The 19205-nt window shown below is 44.1% G+C and overlaps 1 protein-coding gene across 1 annotated transcript in view; it reads left to right on the top strand.

Moving 5' to 3' along the window:
- Positions 1–224: 224 nt before the first annotated feature.
- Positions 225–19205, top strand: part of ARHGAP20 (Rho GTPase activating protein 20) — a 65244-nt gene continuing 46263 nt past the window's right edge. The window contains exons 1-2 of the mRNA XM_064441226.1: positions 225–379; positions 10449–10534. Coding sequence (XP_064297296.1) covers positions 281–379; positions 10449–10534 — 185 coding nt within the window. The 5' untranslated portion in view covers positions 225–280. The remainder of the gene's footprint in view (positions 380–10448; positions 10535–19205) is intronic.

Consider the following 19205-nt stretch of genomic DNA (forward strand, 5'->3'; position numbering starts at 1 on the left):
GCGCCCCCTCCCCGGCACGAGCTCACTCCCCTCACTCCCCCCGGCTCCTGGCGACGGCGCATGCGCGTCGCCTGCCTCCCCCGGCTGCCTCCACACCCGTCCCCACGGAGCGGGGCGCGAACCAGGGGGCGTGGCCTTGTGAGGGGCGTGTCCCGCCGGGGCGTGTCCCGCGGGCGGAGGCGTGTCCGCGGGGGGCGTGGCGCGGCGCGGCGCGCCCTGTCCATGGTGCGGGCGGCGGTGCGGGTGTCCCCGCGGCGGGAGGGCGGCGGCGCGGGGCTGCATGGACGTGATGTCCCCGCAACAGGAGCACCTCGGCCCGAGCCGCTCGTCCTCGGTGAGCGGCGAGACCAGGGTCTTCGCCGCCGCCGACAGCAAGAAGGTGAGGCCGCCCACGGGAAAGCGCCCCATGGCCCCCGCCCCGGCCCCGCAGTCCCCCGCGGGCCACCGCCGGCCAGCGCGTCCCCACGGGACACCCCGTGGCCCCGCCGCCCCGGGCCCTGCTCCGCCGCAGCCAGGGCAGCGGGCTGGGCGGCACGCCGCCATCGGGACCGGCGCCCCGGGGAGCCGTCGGGACAGCTGGGGCCCGGGGTCTCCGCGTGAAGGGCGCCCTGGAGAGTGGGGTGCGGCGGTGCGCGGCGGGGCTCAGGGGACTCTGCCGGGCGGATAAGCCCGGGGACCTCCGGGGGGTTGCTGCACGGATGTCCCGGGAGCAAAGGGAGGCTGCAACCGGGACGTCCGGGGTAGGCGAGGAGCGCTGCTGCATAGGTGTCCCGGGGAGCTAGGGAAGGGTTTGCTGGGTGGCGTGCGGTGGAGCCAAGGGGCTTTTCTGCGTGGGTTTCCCGGTGAGCTGTGGGGGGGATGCTGCATGGATGTGCTGGGGAGACTAAAGGGGAGGCTTTGCTGGATGGATGTCTGGAGGTTTGGCTGGGTGGGTATCAGAGGGAGCTGGGGGAGGTTTGCAGAATGATTATCCAGGGGAGCAAGGAAGGATATGCTGCATGTGTATCTGGGGGGAGCGAGGGAAGGGTTTGCTAGAGCTGAGGGGGTTTGCTGGCTGCTCTCGCACATGCTTTGTACAAGAGAAATGTAAGAGCAGCTTCCCAAAGCAGTGCCTTGCGCTCTGTAAGTATATCACAATTGATAGCAAAGGAGCGTCATCCCATCTTCAAAACTGGTTGTAAAATCTGTTTGATGTCTCGAATTGCTTTTCAGCATCTGACATGATCAAGTGCGAAATGCTCGTTTCTGCGTACAGCCAAGTACTTGTTTCTGCCTTATACTTTGCTGTAACAAGCGAGCTGTAATAAACACATTCTTCCCACCGTGTAAGACAGGAACTCTTTTTTTCTCCTTGCCTTAGCAAGTGCTGTAGTGTTTTTCTACTCAAAGTAGAGCTGGTACCTTCCTGCCTTACCAATTTTGCCTCACAAGGGCATTTAAATCAATGCACTGCCTTGTTATTAGAGGTGTACAATACTACTGACTGCTAAATACGCTGGCAGGATTGGAATGACTGCCCAGGTTAGTGTCCTTTACTAAATCTGTCTACCCGGTGACATGAATTCAGGATGCCTGGTAGTAGAGGCTGAGCTTGTGTCCATTTGTGCTGCTGAGCAGTGGCTGAGGCTTTGCTGGTGGTGGCACAGCGGTGTGGAGAGGAGTCCTGGTCCCTCTCCTTCTGCTGGAATGTCTCTTCGGGCTGGGAAGTGATACTGTGCCTCTCCACGGGATGTGTCCCTGTGTGCCATGTCCCACCAAGGCACATAGTGCTCTGCCTGACCGCAGCCCTGGGGACCTCTTCTCATGGCAGCTGCTGCCAATAGCGAAATGATTGCCTGGAGAGCATTTGGCCAAGATTTCTATCACACTTCGCTGAAGTTAATACCTGATTGGTTTCTGAAGAGGGAGCGTGATACACCTGCACAAAGCGGTGGCATACCCTCTGCTGCCTAGCTGGACAAAGGGATGGAGTAGATACTCTCTCTGAGCATTGCAATGTAATATGAGACAGCTAAATGTTCAGCTTTGATTTTTCTTCTATAATTTCTTTCATTTTTGCTGAAGACAAAGTATTATGTACCTTCCAACCTGTCTTAAAGGAGAAGGGATGCTCAAGAACTGTGAAGATTAACATTTTTTTCTTACAAGTTCTGCTTCATGATTCAGCATTCTGAGGACAAATATTAATTGTAGTACTTGTGTTTCCTATTCCTGCTCCAAAGAGCCCTCAGTCGAAGAAACGCAGACCTTGTTTTTGCCAGTGCTGACAAGGGAGCGGGGATATTACTTTTTACGGATCTTGGCAGCCCTTTTGGAATTCCTCAGTGTAGAGGCACACGCGGCGGGGATAGAGATGGAAATCCTCCTGTGGAGAAGCAGCTTGAGACCCTGGCTGGGCCATGCAGCATATGGCAGCTTTGCACACCGCGCACAGCCAACACAGGCAGACACCAACATCCAGCCAACCGCTCAGCTGCTCGTCCACGGTCGTGGTGCTCCCCTGAGACTACTAGCACGCCATCTCTTCTTGTCTGTCTGGGGAGGAAGATTCCTACTTTTACGCTTGTGCAGCAGTGGGCTAGTCCTAATTTTGCTTGAAGCTGGATCTCAGGGACAGTGTGAATATTTGTTTTACTACTTGGGTCCTATGGACTCTATATACACCTCTGTTTTGTGTTCCACTCAGTGCCAAAGCATTTTATTTTTTCTACAATACAGAAGTCTTACTACCAGGGAGATTACACTGTTTGTATTGGTTACATACAGTTAAATGGAAGATTGTCTTGGCAAGAAATCACTTCTGATACTGGTGACACAGAATGTCAAGTTGAACAATTTTGTTGCAAATATGTATTTAACACCAACTATTTTACTTCCTGGCACAAATACCTCCACATATAGGATGCTAAGTGACCGCTGAACCTGTCTCCCTTTTTATTATCTTGACTACACCTTTCTCAAATTAAATTTATTTAGCTGAGATTTGCTACATTGTTCTGTGGTTGTCTGAACTCCTACTTCATCTTCCGCTTGGCTGAAGGATCACATGTGTCATCACATCATAGGAAAAGAGATGGAAATTGTCTAGGACTTTTTTTAATGTATTTTGTGTGATGGTTTAAACTATTTTCCTGGAAACATTTCCTTTCCTTTTCTTGACATGCAAAGTGATTCGAACTGCTAACCTACCTCACAGACACTGGGAGGTTCTCTCTGTTAAATGCTTACCAGGCATTCAAGACACCCTGCTAAAAGGTGACATTGAAGTGCAGTGCTATAGTTAATGCTTTGGGAAAATTCTGGACCAGATTCCCTCCTTACTAGTTGTACTGGAGTCACTGGACTATGTGTGGTTGACCTAAAGAGAAGTTTTGTACTGACTGTTTAGTAACCAACCCCAGTAAATTGATGCAACTCTGAAGTGGATGAAGTAACATGAGTAAGAGTGATTATACTGATAGAGCTTATTTCTACAAATTTATCAAAACAAACTATGCAGCAGAGACGTCTTTTATGCCAATGTAACTGTGTCAGCAGTAGCAGCTGTGGTCATTTAACCATATTTATAAGTTCCTGGTGTTTCACTTCTCTCTTAGAGGGGCTAGATTCCAACCAACCCTGAATATTTTACACAAGACAATATTTGGTAACACAAGGAGTCACTCTTAGGATTTTTTGCTGCCTCCTTGAAGGTTTCAAGTAACTACTTATAATGCTTTGGAGGCTCAGCAATTTTTAATATTTACTCATACAATGTGTGCAAAAAATTAACCATTTTGCACACCAAGCAAAAGAGTATTTATAGTTTGAGATTTGAAATATGGTATCCCATCACCATTAACATGGTTTTCTTTGTGGTTCTGATTACAAATACAGCAACAGCTTACTGGCAGGGAAAGGAGGGTTATAGTGTTCCCCAACAGTGCACTAAATGGATAAAATACAAGCAAATTAATGGCATTGGGAGAATAAAGGTAGTCATACATTGTCTTCATCCCTTTACTTTTCTTACTTTGCAAAGATGAGTCAAGTATGTATTTGCCATTATATTTCATGATACCTTGATCTCATGCCCTTATATATATGGTTTTTAACATGGAGCCCCTTAAGCAGGGGCTCCTGCAAGTCTCTGTCCTGTTTACTATGATCCTGGCTGAGGGTCTGGTTGTTGCTTCCAAAATCACACCTGGTAGTGCTGGGAATCTCAGCTGTCCAGGAACACTTCTGGCACTGTTTAGGGAAGTGACGGATAATTTCTGTCATCCTGCAGACATATCCCGTACCAATTTTATCCTGAAGGGGACTGAAAAAGCCCCTATTTTTATGAAGTCATCCACATAGTTGGTCCTTAGGTTGAAATCACCTTGACAGGCTGTGCTGGTTTACAATAGCTTACTGTAGTGATGTGCCTCCTGATGCTGCTTTAATTACAAACTAGCATTAGCAGTCCTTCTTCTGTCTGTCCATAAGAGAATTTGAAAATTATGCATGAAACAATGTGTTCTAGTTCTTGAGTTTCCTAGTCTTAGGTTTTGGTTTATTTTGTCCCTCCTCATAGCCATAGGAAAGAGAGGGACTTGGCAGGTCATGTGGAATCTAAAACCCCAACACTGCATATATCAAATTATTGCCTGTTTACTTAATGCTGCTTGAAGTATCCATGTGGAGTGGGGGGAACGACCTCCCTCTGTCATCTGTAAACTGCTCCTGAGAAAGCCTTGCTGTACAGAAACCAGGGCAAAGTCATGTCCATGTGTTAACCTTCCAGCTTTGTGTCAGGCTTGAAAGGAAACTTCAGGTTTCATCAAAACCACCACAATGAGGGTTGCTGGTCTGAGCACTGTGGGCCCAATGCAGCTGACAGCAGGACCCATAGGGTCAGTGCTCCTGTCCTCCATATTTTTAGTGACCTTCCACACCTCCAGCTTTTGACGTACATGTGTGAGATCTTTTGAACACATCTGTATCAGTGCTTCCAAAGATTCATATCCTTTGAGAGGTAGTTGGTAGAACATCTTTTGCTCCTAGTTTCTTTCATCCATTTTTCTTTCTAGCCTGAGATAGCCTTTAGTCTCTGTCTTTGCTGTGCTCTCTAGCAGCTGCAGTTCCATTATGATGTGCTTTTACTTCCACTGTATTGATAGCTCTTTCCTCTTGTGCCCCTGAAATTGTTTTCTCCTCAGTTGTCCATCCAAAAATGGCTTTCTTTTTAGGAAGGTCCTTGTAAGTAAAAGTATTCTGCCAGCATAAACAAAAGCACATAGTTTTGTCACCTGCTCTGCCTTTATGGTAAATGGGCTCTCCGTGGGACCTAGACATCTCTGCTGCCTGAGCCAGCAGTTCAAATGCAGTCATCTTCTCACCCTGCTTCTAAGGGCTCAGGAATGTTATAGCAGTATAGGGCCATTGCTTGCTTTACAAAAGTATCAGAGATTCTTGTTATTGCTGGAATTTTTAGACAACCATATGCTGTAAGTCTGGATTATGGCACTTAGTGAAAACTGATTTATTGCCTCTCCTAAGTAGCCCAGTGATACAGGGGAAAGAGGGATGCCCAGTTGTCCTGGAAAATTCACTGCTAGGCGCTGAGGATTGTTTTGATTTTTTGATTGTCAGGCTGTTACGTGAACTTTGCCTTACAGTTTCTGGTAAAGGTTTGTGTTCTGTGCTTTGGTTCATGTCTTTGGTTCAAACCAGAAGTGTATGCCACAGATAGTTTTGTTGCTCAGACAAGAACAGAGTTTGCATGGGTTAAATCCCTCATGGTTATTAACTTAGATACTTTTGAAGAGAAGGCTTTGTTAAAATCAGACTTCCTTTTGTTAGAAAAATAAAAGAGTGAGAGGGAGAGCTTAGCCACTGGAGTGCAATCCTCAGCTCAAGGTACTGGCACATCTGAGTGTTGTCCTTGTCACCCAGTTAAATGACCCAGGCACTTGTCCCAGCCTTGACCCACTTCTGGAGCAGCCTGTAAATCAGGAGCCTGAAATCCTTTCATGTCTGGGGAGGCTTTTACAAGGGTGTCTGCACATTGCTGAAGAGGCATTTCTGCCGTGTTCACCTGTCAGTCAGGAAAAGAATACATTTTTCAACTATTTTGTATAGGAATCTCTTAAACAGACATCAGGTAACCATTTTCTCATCCTAAGCTCAACCACTCTCTGAGACATCAGTTGTTCCTGATGTTACTGACCTCACAAATTTATATGTTCCCTGTCCTTTGCTTAGATAGAAAGGAGAGGATTGAGCTGATAATTTTCTTGGTCCTTAGTTTTCTTTCAGTCAGTGGAAGAAAACAGCACTGCCAGGACAAGATGGACTGTGTACTACATGTGTCCTTTTCTCTGTTGCCTACAAAAGGAGAACAGAGTGAATAGCTCAGGTGTGCAAGTCTGAGGGTGGGTGAGAGGAATCCTCCTGCATGTGTCTGACCATGGTATTGGTGAGGCACCATAACCGGGCAACGCGGGCAGTGTGCTCAGAGCACACAGCCTCTGCATTAGCCCGCCTGCTCTGACCTCCTACACCTTTGCAGTAGCTGCAGCAGGGTATCCACTTATTGCACAGATTTTCAATTCTCTAGATACTTGTAAAATATTCTAAACATTGTATTACTTAAGTTGTGTTACTTAAGTTATTTGTCATCACAAAATAAAGAGTAAGTACCATGAATTTTTTCCTGCATTCTTTATTTAATATTCATGCTCTGCCATTCTCTTTCTAAGCTTGATATAGCTAAGTGATATACGCAAAGTACAAGAAAGTGCTTTATCTTCAGCTCCAATTTTATTTGAGGACATCATGCAGATGCTGCTGTATGTTACCTTTTTCACAGAATGGGAATTAATATCATAACTTGGCAATACATTAGTTTACATAAATTCTATATAATACCATATCCACTTCAACTGAGAGGCAAAATTAATTGAATACTGGCAGTCAGGAAGAGATTTTTCCTCCAGCCAATAACTTGTGAGATACTTGTGAAAGTTTTACTGTAATCCTGTAATCCATAGGGGTTCTGATTCCTGAGGAGAGACAGTATATTTCTGGTGATGGCTTGCAAGGTTACCTTCCTCAGCATGGTGGGCTGATCTGCTCATAAACCACCAACCATCACAGTTTACAAAATAGTGTCTCAGGGTGTATGTCTGATCATTATCTGCTATAAATTAATTCTTTTGAAATCTATAGCCCTATGTCTATTTATACCAGATGAGAAACTAGCCAAATACTAACACATACCACCAGTCCAATAATTGAAAAAGCAAAACTTCTCATTTCTGTTAAAAAGCAGTCGAGACAACCGCCACCAGAAATGCAGAAGGTATGAAGTTAAACCTGAATTGGGGGGGAGTGGGAACTCAACCTTTTGAACGTGAAGAAGGCAAAAATAACTCTAGTTTGTCCTGACTGATACAAGATTATAATCTTTGCATCTGGCACACTGTAAACATTCATTATGGATACTGATTTTATGATACATTTCACATGGGTGTGACTCAGCCAGGAAGTATGAAGATTTCTCTCTGTGTTGACTTTTCTAATATTTACATGAAAGAATGGGAGGTTATGATGTGGGACACATGTTGAGAAATGCTTCTCTGTGTCCCATGCTTAGATAATTGGTCATTGCATCTCCTTTTGCTCCCAAACATCTGCTTTCACTACAGCTGTCCAGGATGCATCAACTGTTCTCTGCATTGCCAGGGTGACATCTTTGCACTATGAAACTGAGAAGAGCAGGCATCTGGGTCCACCTTAGCCAAAAATGAATTTGTGCTCCTGCTTCTCAAAGTAAATCTATTCAAGTTGTCATGATGGTCACTTATTTTCTCTTCCCAACAGAATAAAAACCAAAAAAGCCTTTCTGTCTGTAGTCAATGTCTCTGTGTAATGTTTTTATTTGCATACAGCTGACCTGACTCACTTCACTCCCGCTGTGAAATTTTCCCTTTTCCAAATCTCATCAGTAATCTTTTTATGTTTTGAAGCTCTTTTTTGTTAAGCTTTGCTTAATAGTTGTATTAGGAGGTTGCCCAGAGAGGCTGTGGAATCTCATTCTCAGAGATAACACAGACCTGGACTGGAGGTGGCCTGGAGCAGCCTGCTCGAATGGGTCCTGCACTCCTGGACCACAGACCTCCTGGGATCCCCTCCAACCTGAATTATTCTGTGACTCTCTGCTAGTTATCTGAGCTCTTATGAAACTTGCTGTAATTCTGATCTTTACCTTGGTCCTCAGATATTTAAGTCAAGACTAGAATCTCACTGCCACAGGCACTTTTCAGCATTGCTAACCCAAGCTTGAAAAAAATTGCCATAATTGTCATAGATTTAAAAATACTGCATTTTTTCAGTGGCTACCTTTTCAGACCTGAGAAGTCAAATGAATTAAGATCACTTTGAAAACATAACCAAACCTCTGCTGCATTTGCAAGAGATGAGGTGCTCTAATTTTAACCACCCTCTGAAAGCCACCTGCCCAATAACGAGACTTGCAGTAAATTTCCAATTGGGAGTTGATGCTTTATATCAACCTTAAAATCTGTTGATTGCATAAAATTTGTGGCTTGTCTTCTATAGGTTATACTGCGTTGTTGCCTTCAGATTTGCAGATATGCTAATTTTTAAATGGCTAACAGCTTTTCAGATTTGCTAGCAGTAAGACAAACTGATTTAATTCACTAGAAAAATTTAGCAAAGTATTTCTTTTTTTTCTCAAAACTATCAAAAATTGGCATCTGTTTTGTTAGTAGTCTATTAAGTTATTATCCAGTTATAATCCAATCAAAGACAGCTAAATGTTCCCAGCTAAAACCATGACAGCAGGCTTAATTTATCAGTCGTGAGAAAATTATTTTTTGATAAAAGGAACAGGGAGGAGGGGATAATTTTTAAAGGTGAATTGAAATTACATGGTTGAATTTATAACAATTGCTGCAGAATAGCTGTAACTGAGTGACAAAACAAACAAGTGTGCTCTACATAAATAAAGGGAGAACAAAATAAAATAACACAATAACAAATGCACCGCAATGACTAAAAGAAACTCAAAAGCAAGTAAAGCACGTAGTACTGCAGAGTTTCATTTCTCCGAGGGGAGTATGCTGAGCACCTGCCCAAACGAAATGTGTGCCACATCCAGCACACACATTGGCAGAAAAATCAGTTGTTCCCTAACATACCTGTTCCTGGTAGTCAGTGGTTATTTTTAGTATAGAGGAAGAAAGTCTGGCTTTGCGATTAGCTGAGAACAGAGACTTCATGACTGTCAAATGTTCACCTCTTTGATCAGCTCTCAGCAGTTACCAGGCTGGTGTAAGGGACCACTCCAGCACTGGAAACTCTCCTGTTGGGGTCTCAGGAGTTCAGCCCCCGTCCTTTTGTTTACCAGCTTATTCTGAAAAATATTTGAGCTAAATAAGGTAACAACTGCCCTTCTGGTGGAGGGTCAGTGAGAGGAGAGGTCATGCACTTTAGCAGCAGGTTGCACAACCAGTTCTAGAGAGCAGCTCCAAAGTGAGGGCCAGGACTCCTTAGCCCTGCTTCTGGCTGCAGGAGGGAGAGGATACAGTGGTGAATACATTTGTGTTCAGGGAAATGTATGTTTTTGTCTCCTGTGGGTGCTTTTGAAAATTTCTACCTCTGGGGAAACGGTGTTGTTTATTTGCTCAGTATTTTTATTGTAGTATTCAACCTCACTCAATGGGAACCCATGCTCCCTTGATAGCTGCTGACATTTTCATCTCTTCTCTATGCTTTGTCTTTTTTTTTTTTCCTGTTGCATTCTCTGTCTGTGTCTCCTTTTGCTCATTCCCTTCCTAGTTCTGTGCTAAGAACTGCCCTGCCTCTCACTTTCCTATTTTGTCCCGTACATGATCAGGCATGAAAAAAATGTCATTACTGACTACTGAGAGACAAGATGTAATGCTCCAGCTAGATTAGTAGGGAAGGAAAATGTCCTCATCTCTAAAGATTTGGAGAAAAAAAGTAGCCCTATGTAGCATGTAAGATTAAGAGGGCAGAATCCAAACCATAATTTATGGTAAACATCAGACCCGACACAGAAATGTACCAAGCATTTGAAATTTGAACCACCAACTGGATATTTGATAAATGTAAAGTACGATAGATTATTAAGGGACAAAAAGTGGTTGAGGACCAGCTCTAGGTGTTTACTTCATTTGTGCAGTGTACCTCAGGTATCTGTGTATAGACACTCATTGTCAGCTTTTCTTTATCATTTCCTTTCTGGTCATGCTCCTGTTTTTCTCAATATGTGGTAATATTTTACAACCATTCTCCCCCTCTGGGGTTGCTGATGACAATAACTCAGCCTTTTTCCCATGGTCCAAAATTGGAGTCTGGCTGCAACAACTCTGTATGCATGCAGTTACTGTTCTGAATTTCACTTATGATTTCATTTTGTTTCTCTTTCAAACCAGAAAATGAAGAGTTTGGCCCAAAGACGCCAGTCTGCACCATCTTTGATCTTCGTCAAAGCACTTAACAGATCTCGGTCGGTCTCAAGGTGAGTCAGGGAGTTTTGCCGGCTATACTGTTTTGCAGTTTATCAGCCCAAAACTCAAAATAGTTTTGAGCGATTGTCCACACCAGGTTGTCAACCACAATTCAGTCTGCTCAGTAGCTGCACAGCTATAAAGCCCACTGAGAGACGTGGCAGACCCAGCCCAGGCACCAGCTGATCTCCTAGAGGGCATTTCACCACTGCTGCCACACAGAGCAGCTCCCCAGTTTGGAACAGGGCATGAAACATTTGGGCTGCTCAGTTCTAATTAATTTGTGGTTGACTATGATTGCCTGCTGGGGAGATGTCATGGGCAGAAGAATCGCAGAATCACAGAAAAGTAAGGGTTGGCAGGGACCTCTGGAGATCATCTTGTCCAACCCCCTGCTTGAGCAGCGACACCTAGAGCAGGGGGCACAGGGCCGCATCCAGGTGGGGTTTGAATGTCTCCAGGGAAGGAGACTCCACAGCCTCCCTGGGCAGTCTGTTCCACTGCTCTGGCACCCTCACAGGAAAGAAGTTTTTTCTCATATTGAGGTGGAACTTCCTGTGTTCCAACTTGTGCCCATTGCCCCTTGTCCTGTCCTTGGGCACCACTGAAAAGAGTCCAGTCCCACCCTCCTGACACCCACCCTTTGGATATTTATAAGTTTATAAGTTTATAAGAAGATTGATGTTTCCTGCTTTCTGCCTTGTACACTTATGCAGTGCCAGGCATAACTCAGGAGTGGTTATTGCAGGATTGTACAATAGAATTTGAGCTAAGTTTCTGTCCTGGGCTGCTGCATGGTACAGGCTCTCCCAAGCTCTGGAAGCACCTGCTGGTTTAGGATGCCGGGATCTGGTGGTCACAGCCTTCTCCTGTTCTGTGTATGTGGGTGAATGCAGGTGTGGAGCATTCAGCATTTTTTGTCTTCATTTTCTGCCAGGATCAGCCATTCCTCTTCCCTCCCTACGCCAACATAAAGCTACCATAGCATAGAAATGGGAGTTTCTATGGAGGTAGTCCACTGTCCAGCCCCAGCCCTGACCTGCCATTTGACCCATCCTACATACATAACTTTTGTCTTCTTGCACTATAGTTCATTAGACTTTAAACTTACAAAACATAAGTGTTTATTGAGAAGAGAACCATCTGGTAGGCTGTTAATGCTTCCAGCTGTGTAGAGGTCTTTATGAAGAAAACGTTATTGAGGGAAATTAAAGTATGGCTTTGTAAGGAATATTTTTTCGTACTCTGTGGTGTGTTAAGTAATCAGTGTGTGAGCTTTGGAAAGTTTTTTGTGTTTGATCTAACTAATACCTGGTTTCATATTTGTCATTGTGGAGAATTCCACGGTATTTCAGAAACCTGTGAAAGTATTCTGTGAAAACATCAAAGTTGCAAAATAGGAAAGGAAAATGAGTTGAAACTACTTGCAGGTCTTTTTGCTGGCTATGACATAAAAGAGGAAACTTAGAAATGAATTCCTAAAGGCGTTTGCACCTTTTTGTGTAGTCTAGTGGCCTGAGCCTAGGACTGAGAGCCAGCAACATGTGTTCTGGTTCTGTCTGGCTTTGTTTCCAGGTCTTTAAAATAAGATGAATGGGTATTTTGTAACCCCTTCACGAGAATACTGAAATTGTTTAGATTGTCTGTACTGCCATATTTATTCTTCATTTACTATTATTTCTTCATTGTATTTGTAGCTATGTTCATAATTGTGATACCATCTTCTGGGCATAGATGACACATTCATAACTGAGGTTGTGAAATTGGAGACAGATGATTACTATGGGGAGTAGCAATAACTGCAGAGTACAGGGCACAAGAGATGGGATCTCTCTGCCCTTGGACTTCAGGGTTTCCTGCAGTTCCATAATGTCTTCCCTTCAAGCCGTCTTAAGACTTTCTCCTCCACAGTAGGAAAATGAACTATATTTAATGCTTATATTTCAATCTTCTGTCATTTGGCTGCTGGTATTCAGACATGAACCTTTTTCTTCAATTCCACTTTTATTTTTTTGTTTGTTTTATTGCCTGCTCCATAAGTATCAGAAATTGGACATAGATGAAGAGACACTGAGTGGGATAATATTTTCACCTAAGAATTTTGCTCTTTCCTATGTGTAAATATGTGTTGCCTGTATAGTCTGGATCAGAATATTCTCCAGATCTGGTGTGTGGAAGGATTTTTTTCTAAGGCCAGTTGACAGAAACTTTGTGGTGGAGAGGACGGAAGAAGGGAAAATGTTGCCTTGCTCTGCAGTAAGGGCAAAGCTTTACCTAGCTGACGGACCCTGCTGTTTTCACAGCTAATGGATGCTGCCTCATGTCTGTCCTCTGCCTGTGGCATGCAACAATTTAGCTGCTCATGTTGTTTTGGACTGAAGTCTGTGGCTGTGGTGAGAGGTATTGGGTGAAGTCCGAGGACCCTGGAGCCAGAGCAGGTGATTTCATAGTTTCAAAGTCTATCAGTTAGAGGGTAACACTTTGGATGGTGTTTATTATTGTTCACAGGACCAGTAATTCTCACCTGTGCCTGACTTCCTTGTTTGGCTGTGCAAAACACATTCCTCTTCATCACCAAACTGATGGATGAGTTTGAACTTTCCACTCTGTTGTGTAAATGCTTAACTCTTGTGAAGTGCTTTCTCTTAAGGCAAGCTGAAGAGCAACAAAATGACTTCTCATGTTTTCTAATCTCCTCCAAATGTTTTATCTCAGACCTCTTTCAGCTCTTAGTTCCCTTTCTTGTAGACACAGCCAGCCTGCAAAATCCATTATTCTCTTCTGGCAGTGAACCTTAATACTGGGACTCTGTAACACTTGTTAATGGTTGATTAATGACTTGTAGATAATAAAGCTCCTATCTGAAGTTAGCAAACATCTGTGAGGGATTTATATGAATCCTCTCACCTCAGCAGCTGGCTCACCTCAATATTTGTTGAAATTAATGAACAAGTGCAAAGTTTAAAAGGGCAGGAAATACTTAGAAGCACAAGTCAGTTTGTATTTTATACCACTTTATATATCAGGTGTCCTTGGTTTATATATAGGGCACTTTCATAATACATGGTGGCACCCACTTTGGACAGAGTTACTCTGGGCATTTAAAAGTTTATTAATGGTATTTATTCAAAGAAACCATTGTGACATCTGGAGATGGCTATTGAGCATTCAGAGGATTAAGGTTTTTTTAATGGTAGTGCTGTTGTAGCTGTGATGGTACAAGGATGTGAGGCAAGACAATCTAGCTGGAAAAGCAGATACTTGTTTATGCTTTTGTTCTCTTCTTCAGTCCTGAAAGAGAGGCAAATCTAGAAGTCTTGTGTGCTTAAAAGCTTGTCTTTTTCTCCAGCTATATCATTTGGTTTAGTGAAAGTTAAGCCTTTCTTACAAATCTTCCCTTGCCATGCCAGTCATATTAAAAAGTTTACAAGATATTTGGCCTACAGAAGACTTCTGGGATGGCTGTATGGCACAGTGGCGCACAGATGTGCAACCATGCTGTAATCCCTGCCTCACTCGACTGTAACTGCAGGCAGCAGAGGAACATAGTAAACAGTACAGATATTATAGTGGAATTTAGGCCCTTACTTCCAAGAGACGAAAATATGCAGATTATTCATTGCCTCCTGTTTTTGCTTTTCGTACTTTTTTCTATACAGTTCCTCTTTCCTTGCAAAATAGTAATGAATAGGCATGTAAGGGCTGTTTCACATCATCAGATGTCCTCCTTGGAAGTACTTTGAGCAACGTTATTCTAGAAATACATTGGAAAAGTAAGCTTTAGATATTTTTCTTGGCTGATACTCAGATGCAGGAAAAATAAGTTTGATTGTTAACTCTATTAATGTGTATGAAATCAGCAACGGATTCAGCTTAGTTATATTTGGCCCTGGACCTGTTCTGCAGTTGTAATTTTCCTCTCACTTTTTCTTGGTGTCCTTTAATGAAAACTGCACAACTTAATGACATACTTCAGTGCAACACAAATCACGGGCGTGAAACAGAAACGTCTGAGGCCTGGGTTTAAGCATGAAGTCTTGTAATTTCAAAATAATTGATATAGAATAATAGAGACTTGTTTCAAGCCAAATTTTCAGCCTTTGTTCTGCTGTCCCTCAAAACAATTTTCGTATGTGATGAAGCCCAAGCTACGAAGTTTCTGCTCTGCGTTGGCGGACTTCTGCTTGCATCTAGGATACTTCACAGGCACAGCCAAACCCTGTTTTGCAGTTGCTGGCAGCTTCCCCTTTCCTAATGCATGCCTCACCAGATTTTTGCAAGTGATATTTTTACATGCTGAAACTTATTAATATAATTTCACAATTTCTGAGTCTGCATGTCCATTTATAGATATTTGTCTCTACACACTAAAGGTGTTAAAATATTGGTAATGAAACTACTCTTTATTACAGTGTGAAGTACGTTTATGATGTTATTTTGGTGTAAGCTAGAAGCAGGGGTTGTTTTTTAAAAAATTAAGCAAAATTTTTAAAAGGTTTTATGAACAAATCTTTAAAGAACCTGAGAAGGAAGGCTCTAAAAACTCACCCCCACCTGATTTTATCATCTGGATTTTATGGTCGAAGACGTTAAAGGTAAAAACTGAGGATTTCACAGGTTTCCAAGGTGTTTTTTCCCCTTCTGTACCTGGAAGCAGTATTGTGCCATTCATGGGGAGGCTGCTCTTCCTTCTCCCAACACACAGTAAGTGATTCTGGCATGTTATCTTCCAGGGGTCCCATGCCAAATGCTAAATATCCCAGATAACAGAGATCATATGTGTAATCTAGTAATACATTCCACTTGGCGCTAGTCAAATACAGAGTGTTCCCAGTGTCTTGGACATTGTGTTTTCAGGGTTTTAGTCAGAAGATATGTGGATGATCCAAGCTATGTGACTAGATGAAGACAAAAATAGAGACTTTTAATAAATGTAAATTGCCAGAAGGCCTTAACTCTCTCTTTTTCACTGGGGAGTTGAGTATTTGGTGTTTCAGTCAAATCTGATTGCAGGGAGGAAGGGAATAAAAGTTCATTGCAAGTAACTAACTTGTTAAGTAGGTATTCTGGTTGTAATCATTTTGCTTATTCTTCACTCATTTCCATGATAGCAAATAATATCGCCTAGCAAAGTAGTCTCCATGAGGCACATTTGGTTGGTGAGGCTCAGCACCTCGGTACAGTATGGGAGCATCGAGCAGGAGCGCCTGCCTCCCTGTCACTCCCCACAGCCATTTTATTTACTGGCTGTTGCAGGACGAGGCCTTTGCAGGCAGGTACGCGCTAAGCAGCCGCTGTCCCCTCAGACGTCGTGGCAGAGGCGGGTGTTGCTCTTACACAGCCCCCTGGGCACCATGACAGCACTTGTTGGGGTGTGAAGTGGGGACAGCACTCACCCAGCTGAGGCCACCCTAACGCCGAGGTGCCTCTCCCCATCCGTCACTGCAGCAAAACCTGTCAAGTGGAGGAACAGGACCTTTGGCCGTGGCCACCGTGACCGGGCCATCAATAGTGCTGCTGCTGGCAGCATGCAGGGCATGACCTTGGGGCCACTCTGCTGGAGGGCACAGCCTTGGTGTGGTGTGAGACAAATGGCACTTGGCAGCTAAACCTAAGGGGCTTTGTGAGACAAAGGCTGCCATACTGTATGTATGCACATTTCTGTGTGTATCTATGGGTGTCATATGTATGATCAGTGTGGGGTTTTGCCTCCAAAGGCGTCACACACCACCAGCGGTGATGGGAGAGATGGGCTCAAAACCAGGACAGGAGGTAGTGTGGCCAGATACTGTCCCAGCCTCCTTCCATCCTGTTCCTGCTGGACAAAATGTCCAGCATACAGCTGGATAAACACATAATGCAATGCATGAGCAATTGGCTGATGAGTCAGGCTCAAAGGGTTAGAGTAAATGGGGTTACATCAGGCTGGCGGCTGGACACCAGTGGGGTTAAGCAGGGATCTATCTTGGGGCCATTACTCTTTAATCTCTTTGTTAATTACTTGGATGCAAGACTTGAAAGAACACTAATTAAGTTTGCTGATGACACAAAATTGGGAGGAGCTGCTGACACTCCAAGGGCAGAGGTGCCCTGCAGAGGGATCTATACATGCTGGAGAGCTGGGCAATCACCAACCGTATGAGGTTTAACAAGGGCAAGTGTCAGATTTTACACCTGGGGCACGGCAACCCTGGATGTACATACAGACTGGGGAACAAGAGGCTGGAGAGCAGCTCTGCAGAGACGGACCTGGGGGTTCTGGTCCATGGCAAGTGAACATGAGCCAACAGAGTGCCCTGGCGGCCAAGAGGGCCAGCTGTGCCCTGGGGTGCATCAAGCACTGCATTGCAGCCAGTCAAGGGAGGGGATTGTCCCACTCTGCTCTGCGCTGGTGCAGCCTCACCTCGAGTGCTGTGTGCAGTTTTGGGTCCCACAGTACATTAAGGATACAAAGCTACTAGAGAGTGTCCAGAGAAGGGCCACAAAGTTGGTGAAAAGTTTAGAGGAGTAACTGTACAAGGCATGGCTAAAGTCACTTGGTTTGTTCAGCCTGGAGAAGAGGAGACTGAGGGCAGACCTCATCGCGGTCTACAGCTTCCTCACAAGGGGAGGAGGAGGGGCAGGTGCTGATCTCTTCTCTCTGGTGACCAATGATAGGACCCGAGGGAATGGCAGGAAGGTGTGCCAGGGGAGGTTTAGGTTGGATATTAGGAAAAGGTTCTTCACCCAGAGGGTGGTGGAGCACTGGAACAGGCTCCCCAGGGAGGTAGTCATGGCACCAAGCCTGACACTGTTCAAGAAGCGCTTGGACAACGCCCTCAGAGACATGGTGTGAATTTTGGGGTTGTTCTGTGCAGGGACAGGAGTTGGACTCGATGATCCTTGTGGGTCCCTTCCAACTCAGGACATTCTGTGATTCTATGATTAATTTCAAATGCAGGTGTCACAGTTTGGTGGTGGTGGCTGGCAGGGGTGTCTCATGAGGGCTGCAAAATGGAGGTGAGGTGAGGTGTAACAGGGTAACAAGTCACTTTGAAACAGGTGCTGTAGGCAGTAGGGGAAGATTTACAGTGTTTGAGGAAGAAATGGCTGTCTGGCAAGCCAAGGCCCTGCCTGGAGGTTGCTCCCCGTTGTGGCCCTCACCCGCCGCCCCATGGCTTGTGAGAGGCCGACTTGGTGGTGGCGGGGCAGGTAGCTAATGCTAGGCATGCACAGGCACAAATGAAACATCTCTAAAGACCCCACCCCGTCCCCTTGGCCATCCAGATGGCATGGTCACAGGGATGAAGGCTCCTAAACTCCTTCATTCAGCCTTAGGAAGAGGCATGTCGTGAAGGGCAGCTCTTGCAAGGTAGTCTTTCTGAAGCTACAAGGCTTGTGGTTTTTTGGGAAGCATGAGGGCTGTCACTATTGCCAGAATGGCTCCCCCAGGTGAAAATCAAAGTGGCAGCACCCCAGGGCCAGCCCTGTATCCTGCACTCCTCATCTTATAGTCCTTTGTCTGAGACACTCCAATACACTCAAGAATACAGAAGAGCCATTTCATGAAAGAAAGGAAGAAAAAGGGCAAAATCCCACAAAACAGAGTTTTCCGATGAAAGGGATTAAGTACAGACACTGCTCATTTTATCTTGACTAGTGATATTTCATAGCTTTTTCCATAAAGCTTCAGCTCCAGGAGCCAGGTGGTTATAAAAATCAGTTCCATTAGAAATCAAGTTTCTAGTCATCAAGATGGAGGAAAAATCCTGTTCCTAAAGACTCAGTCAACAAAGCAAATGAAAAGTTCTTTGCTTCTGTGTTTAATATTTAGATTTAATTCAGCCTCAAACATTCTTATCAGGATTTTTTCTGAGATTTTCCATTTCATTAAAAGTTTTTATGTTTTAACATTTTTTTGCTTAATCTGAATGTGCAGAAACCTCTGTATGAGAACTTTCCCAGATTTCTCCACTCAGTATGTCATGTTTCCCTTTGTAAGGTAAGAATACCTGAAATTGTAGAAAAATAGTTATTTTGTTTTTAAAAACATCACTATTTTGTATCAAATTGCTCTTCCTTTTTAGTGGAATTGCACATAATCAAAATAACTTGTGATGATATTGTACAAGTTGTCATTTTTACAGTATTTCTGATTCATGCTTGATTTAAGCTAATTATGACACTGGAGTATTGTTTCCTTAAACCATGTGCTTGAACTATTTTATATAGTAATAGCTGGGAATAAAATTTTACTAACTGTTAACAAGGAACAAAGTGAACCTTCTGAGGCCTCAAATGGCCTTTTAACTCAGAGATTGGCATTCCTGTCCCCCCACTGTGTTTTTTTCTGTTTTGTTTTGTTTTGAGTGTAAGCATGTGTGTGTATGTGTGCATATGTTTGTTTTTGATAAAACCCATCAGTTCTTCATTTATGATGTACAAACTGGCTTATAGCGATGTTTGTACATCTGGAGATAGAAATGAGCTGTGGCTCAGAGATATGCTGCCTTTTTCATTAAAAGAAAAGGACTAGAGGTAAGAAAAAGGAAGGCTTGGAAGCAGGGTTTTGGAAGGATTGGAGTTTAAATGAGGGATTAATTTTACAATAAATGACTAATAGTTTAACACTGGTGGTTTAAGCCAATTCCCCTTTGGATAGAGTTGTGATAGCTTTAAGACAAGACAGCAAGGGGCACTGCT

This window comes from Phalacrocorax carbo, chromosome 1 (assembly GCF_963921805.1).
Source record: "Phalacrocorax carbo chromosome 1, bPhaCar2.1, whole genome shotgun sequence".
In the NCBI taxonomy this organism is placed as follows: Eukaryota; Metazoa; Chordata; class Aves; order Suliformes; family Phalacrocoracidae; genus Phalacrocorax; species Phalacrocorax carbo.